Raw genomic sequence first — 6,117 nt, forward strand, 5'->3', positions numbered from 1 at the left:
GATAACAAAGATAAAACCAAAATAATTTACAGAGGAATAAGAACCAAGAAGAAACAAAAGTATAGGGAGACAAAAGTGCTAAAAATTAAGCAAGACATTAAAAGAAGTAAAAATTCTACTTTTAAAAAAATCAAAAAAATTATTGAAAACAGAAACGGCAATTCAGAAAGAATAGATAATTTTTCTATTTATTAAAGTCTGTGAGACTAGTAGAACTCGTCGATAAACTATATAATTCAACTGTTCTGCATTTTTATTTCCAATTCCTTCTAATCTGCTAACATAGAACATAGACATAGAAAAAAGCAGAAAATCCTAAGATACAGAAACATTGAAAAAATTTAAATTTCGAAAAGACTTTTGGACCAAAAAAAAACAAAGTGGGAAAAATCGAATCAAAAAATGGACAGACTTTAAGTAAAAAAGTATTGATCAGAAAAAAAATATAAAGACTGATCTGAAAAACCTAATAAAACAATACTAATAATGACAAAAATGTTGAAAAGAAAACAAAACAACTTGCAGAAGCAGTATTGAAAGTTAAAAAACTAAGAGAGAAAAACAAAAAAAAACGAAGAAGAGAAAACCAAACCAACTCACAGAAAACAGAATAATGTACAAAAAAAATATGTTTGGAAAGTCAGAAATAATAACTTTAAAACTGATTAAAAGGATAACAAAGAGAAAACCAAATAAATAAATAATTTACAAAAAAATAAATAATTTACAGAGAAATAAGAACCAAGAAGAAACAAAAATGTAGACAGACAAAAATGCTAAAAATTAAGCAAGACATTAAAAGAAGTAAAAATTTTATTTTTAAGAAAACAATTTTTTTTTTGAAAACAAGTAGAAATTCAGAATGAATAGATAATTTTTTTGTTTATTATTATTAATCTGCTAACATAGTATACAGACACAGAGAAAAACAGAAAAAGTTGAAATACAGAAAGACTGAAAAAAATTAAATTTGAGAACTGAATGTAAAAATCAACAACAACAAAATGCTGAAAGACGAAAAATCGAAAAAAATTAAAATTCTACTTTTTAAGAAAACAGACAAAAATTTAAAAACAGAAAAACAACATAGATTTTGGTCAATATTTTTTAATCGTTTTAGACAATGAGAGCATCGTGGAGGACGACTTCGGCTCGTCGGTCGTCGCCATCCCCTCCCACAGCGTGACGAAACGCGCCATCGTCGACGACATCGGTGATTCCCCTACAATTTCGCGCAAAATCCGCGACGCCGATTGGCCCGTCAACTACGAAACCGACCAAAAAACCAACGAATACTTCGTCAAAGTCCTCGTCGTCGCCGATCGCAGCATGATACAGTACCACCAATCTAACGAAGATCTAAAACACTACATCCTAGTTCTAATGTCACACGCGGCCCTTCTATACAAAGATGCTAGTATAGGAAACTCGATTTCGCTATCGGTGGTCAGCATCTGGATGTTGAACAATACTGTTTTCACCAGCAATAACTCGCAAGGTAAGTGTGTTTTTGACCAAGGGAGGAAAATGCGTTTTGTAGTTATGTTGCGCAGGTTTTGCGAGTGGCAGAAACGGTACGTTACCGACCGGAAACACGACATGGCGTTGCTGTTTACGAGGTGAGTTAAAAAAATTGTTTCTCAAAATAATGAATAATTTCATTCATAAACTTGTTTTGTCGGCAATCGCAATGACAAGGTCTTCAATGTTTCGAAACTGGAGATTCTTATCGGTTTATTACTTTTTTTCTGATATTTTTCATTAGTTTCATGTTTCGCTCACTTGTCCAATTAAGTTTAAATCTCTGTAATAAATTACAATAATCGTTTATAATTAATATTCCGGTTCATGGCTTCGATTTCGGTCATTTTTTAAGCGCTATTATAAATTCATATGAGTTTGCAGAAAAATCGGCTCCAAACCCACGCTAATCACAGGATTATAATATTAACTTGTTGATTTGTTTTGATTAAACGTTATGAATAAATAATAACTGTTTCAAAAGCGCATAATTTTCGAGTATTTTTGGCGAACCATAAAACAAGAATAACTCCAGTTCGCACTTTATGACCACATTATCGCTTGATGGAAACATTAAAAAATTAAAAAACTTGAGACGGTGCCAATATCCGTGTTTTTCTTTTGTTTTCCTCTTTTGTCAAATGTATTTATTTCATTATTTGACTGTAATAAAAAGTCTATCCAATGTCAAAAAAATGGCCGTTGGGGAAGTCCACGCTCCAATGGAATCTGTATACTTTGGTTTGAAACCTTGATAAATTTTTGTATACAAAAATTTACTTTTATGTTTTATGGGTTGTATAATAATTTTTTATTGATTGTAATTTTTTTCTAAGAATTTATTCTTATTAAAAAAAATAAAGATTTACATTTGGGTTAGATAGTAATTTTTAATCTTTACAAATTTACAGGAACATTAAAATTACAATAACTCTTTATTATTTCTTCAATACTTGGAATAAAAAACACAAGGATTAATTTTATTCTCTATTAATTAGCTCTCTATTATTCTCTAGTATTTTTTTGCTTTGAAAAAAACCCTTGAGAATTTCCTATACAGGGTGACCCAGGGGTGCGTGCAACCTCCATAACCTTTTCTCTATCCAAGTTGTCAACATGATTTTTTTTTAAACGATAGATCCAACAATAAGGCACATTATAAAAATATTTCTATTCATATACAGAATGTCCCAAATAAGATACACAACTAAGTTTTGTTTTTTTAAATGAAAACCCCAAATGTTTGTTACATTTTTGGATTCGCCACTAAATTGTCAATATAACGCACCTAGGTTTCTTAGAATTATCTGCAATAGTTTTTGACTTATGCCAATTTATGTGTCAAAATTGCGTCGTGCGTAGACCCACAAAAAACTTCATAACTTCAAAACTATTCAAGATAACTTAACCAATTTTTTTCCAGTCAATTCCTCAAATTTCAACGCATATTTTGAGATAAAGGCAAACTCTGAGTCGATGTTCCATCGCCTACTACGATTTTTTGAAAATGACAAAATACAAACGGCAATAGTTCGATTTTTTTAAATACAACACTCTATATTTTATTGCAGCATTGCATGGCATTTTTTATGAGCTTTTTGTCGATGTAGGGTTTATGGGGTCTACTTTGTAAAATTTTTGAGATTTTTGTAAAATAAGAATTGTTGATGTTTTTTTTTTTAAAAAAAAGGAAAATTGTTAAGGGTCTATATTTTGGTAATAATTATATTGTTTAATCAAAAAAAAATTCTCATTTAAATTTTTTTGGCCCTACATAAGCCATCGTACTCAAAAACCAATTTTTATGTGGGAAATAGTTTGAGAAATAGTGAAATACATTTGACAAAAGAGGAAAACCAAGAGAAAAACACTATATCTGTGTTTAGGGACCCCATTTGCAAGAAAAACTCGTCGAGTTGCGACACTTTGGGCGTTGCTGAAGTGGGTTCTATGTGCAACCCCTCGTCGAGCTGCGCCATCGTCAAAGAGCGCGGTTTGTCCTCCTCGTACACCATAGCCCACGAATTGGGCCACGTCCTCAGGTAACAACCCAAAATTCACCCAAAAACCACTAAAACTGCCTCTAGTATGCTCCACGACGAGACCGAAAGCTGCTCCCACTTCAGTCGCGGTCCCAAATCGGAGAACATCATGTCCCGGATCCTCAACAACGGGACAAAACCCTGGTTATGGTCCGAATGCTCCAAACACTTCCTCACCGAGTTCCTCGAGTAAGTTTAAGGGCGTTGACATGGTGTCGACTGACCCACATTTTTACAAAATTTCTGAAATAATTAGATACGAGACGAAGGCGATTAAGTGCTAAAAAAGGAATTGCGTAACTTTCACGATCGATTCTTTATGGCCAGTTCCATTTTAAAGTAGTTTCGCCCATATGGGAAGAGAAAACGGAATTTTCGCAAAAAAAACACCATTTTACAGATCCAACAAAGCCAAATGTCTACTCAACGCACCCACGAGTAATTATATCTCATCGGAAATCTCCGATTTGCTACCAGGGGAGAATTTCGAAGCTGACAAACAATGTGAACTCGAATTCGGGGTTGGTTATAAATTGTGTTCGTATCAAGCCACTTGTGCCGTCTTGTGGTGCACTTCCAATGACATTTATGGGTGCAAATCCAATTTGTTACCATGGGCAGATGGGACGTCGTGTGGCAGGGGCAGATGGTGCCACCATGGGCAATGTATACCTCTAGATAGGCAAAAATTGACACCGGTACCGGGAGGCTGGGGGCCTTGGCAACCGTAAGTACCACTTTTCCAAATTTATTATCCGATTTGTCTCTCTTAAGTGCTTTGGTGACAAGTTTATGTGTCTAGTCGACAATAATGCGAAAAATTGCCAAGTAAAAAATAGAACACTATAAATAAACTTGAAAAGTAATAAAAATAAAATCGATTTGTTTGTGGTGATTTCAATATTTTCGTATTTGTTATTTTTTCTGAAATTAGATGGAGCGACTGCAGCCGCACGTGCGGAGGCGGCGTGAAGCAAACTCGCCGTTACTGCGACTCGCCGGTGCCCCAAAATGGGGGTCAATACTGTACGGGTAAAAGTATCCAATACGTTTCCTGCAATACCCAATCCTGCGACGATGACGTTCCTGATTTTCGTGAAGTTCAATGCTCACAATTCGATGGTATTAATAAAAATTTGGCGAATTTGACCAAAGATGTGAAATGGGTGCCCAAATATGGGCTTTCGAAAAGGGAAGATTTGTGCAAGTTGTTCTGCCGACCGCAAAATTCCAACGCTTATTATCCTTTGAAGGATAAAGTGATCGATGGGACGAAATGCGGATTGAATTCGTTCGATATTTGTGTTAATGGGATTTGCAGGCCGGGAGGGTGCGACAATAAGCTGAATTCGAAGATGGATCTGGGTAAGTCTTGCTTCAGAAGAAGAAAAAACAAAATCTAAAGTTGTTACTCGTCCTATAATTTCCTTTATTTCTTTTGCTATTTGGGTATTTTTCCTTCTCGGTCTCAATTCACTTTCTCCACCAGAAAATATCCCCTTCTGATTTTTAATATTTTTTGACTTAGGATTCTCCCTTTCCTATTCTTCTCTCGTTTTCTTTCCCCACTCTTTACTTTTATGAATATTCTTCTTCCTTTTCTATAACTTGTTTAAACAATTAATCTCCTTTTCACTTTTCTTTCATTCTTCCCTATTTTTCTTTTTTGAAATTTTATGCTTCTTTTCTTCTATATCTCAATTCATTTTTCGTATTTGCCCGAAAATAATCCCTTTTTTTTGATCATGTCTAAATTTCTTTAACTTAGTATTCTTCCTTCCTTATTTTTCCTTTTCTTTTCCCACTTTTTGTCGTACTTCTTCCATTATTCTAACTCGTCCAATGAGTTAATCTTCTTTTACTTTCCATCCATTCATTTTAATTTTTCATGTCCGTTCTCTTCTATGTCTCAATTCACTTTTCTTCTTAGCCAAAAAATCTTCCCTTTTCTTTGTTTATCTTTAAATTTCTTCAGTTTTAGAGTTCTTCCTTCCTTACGAGTATTTTCTCGTTTCCGTCCCCACTTTTTTTTCGACAATCTTCTTCCTGTTCTATAACTCATCCAATAAATCTCCTTTCACTTTCCATCCATTCATTTTTTTTTCATTCCATCCATTTTTTCTATTTTTTTTACTTTTTGTCCCGCTTTTCTTCCACGTTTCTTTTTTCTTTTATAATTTTTTTCATCTTATACAACTCGTTCAATCAGTTAATCTCCTGTTCACATTCCTTCCATGTTTTCCAATTTTTCTTTTTTCATGTCTMTTTTTTCTCAATTCACTTTCCTTCTTCGCCAGAAAACATTCCTTTTTCTTTTTTCATCTGTGAATATTTTCGACGTTAGAATTCTTTTTTTTTCTTTCCCCACTTTTTTTCAATTTTCTTCCTCTTCTGTAACTTGTTTAATCAGTGAATCTCCTTTTCATTTTTCCCTAATTTTCTATTTTCATTTTATATGCCCCTTTTTTTCTATCTCAATTCACTTTCCACCTTCGCTAGAAAATATTTCCTTTTCTTTGTTCATCTCTGAATTTCTTTGATTTTAGAATTCTTC

The 6,117-nt window shown here is 33.6% G+C and overlaps 1 protein-coding gene across 2 annotated transcripts in view; it reads left to right on the forward strand.

Moving 5' to 3' along the window:
- The window catches only part of LOC123009296 (A disintegrin and metalloproteinase with thrombospondin motifs 9), a 41,188-nt gene that overhangs the window by 27,217 nt on the left and 7,854 nt on the right, over positions 1-6,117 (forward strand). For both annotated transcript variants that reach the window (XM_044405497.1, XM_044405498.1), the window contains exons 6-11: positions 1,121-1,498; positions 1,541-1,619; positions 3,408-3,563; positions 3,609-3,752; positions 3,964-4,290; positions 4,498-4,928. In XM_044405497.1, the coding sequence (XP_044261432.1) occupies positions 1,121-1,498; positions 1,541-1,619; positions 3,408-3,563; positions 3,609-3,752; positions 3,964-4,290; positions 4,498-4,928 (1,515 nt within the window). The remainder of the gene's footprint in view (positions 1-1,120; positions 1,499-1,540; positions 1,620-3,407; positions 3,564-3,608; positions 3,753-3,963; positions 4,291-4,497; positions 4,929-6,117) is intronic.

Source organism: Tribolium madens, unplaced genomic scaffold (genome assembly GCF_015345945.1).
Source record: "Tribolium madens isolate multiple individuals breed KSU strain unplaced genomic scaffold, Tmad_KSU_1.1 Scaffold_71;HRSCAF=194;Tcas5.2_LG6, whole genome shotgun sequence".
In the NCBI taxonomy this organism is placed as follows: Eukaryota; Metazoa; Arthropoda; class Insecta; order Coleoptera; family Tenebrionidae; genus Tribolium; species Tribolium madens.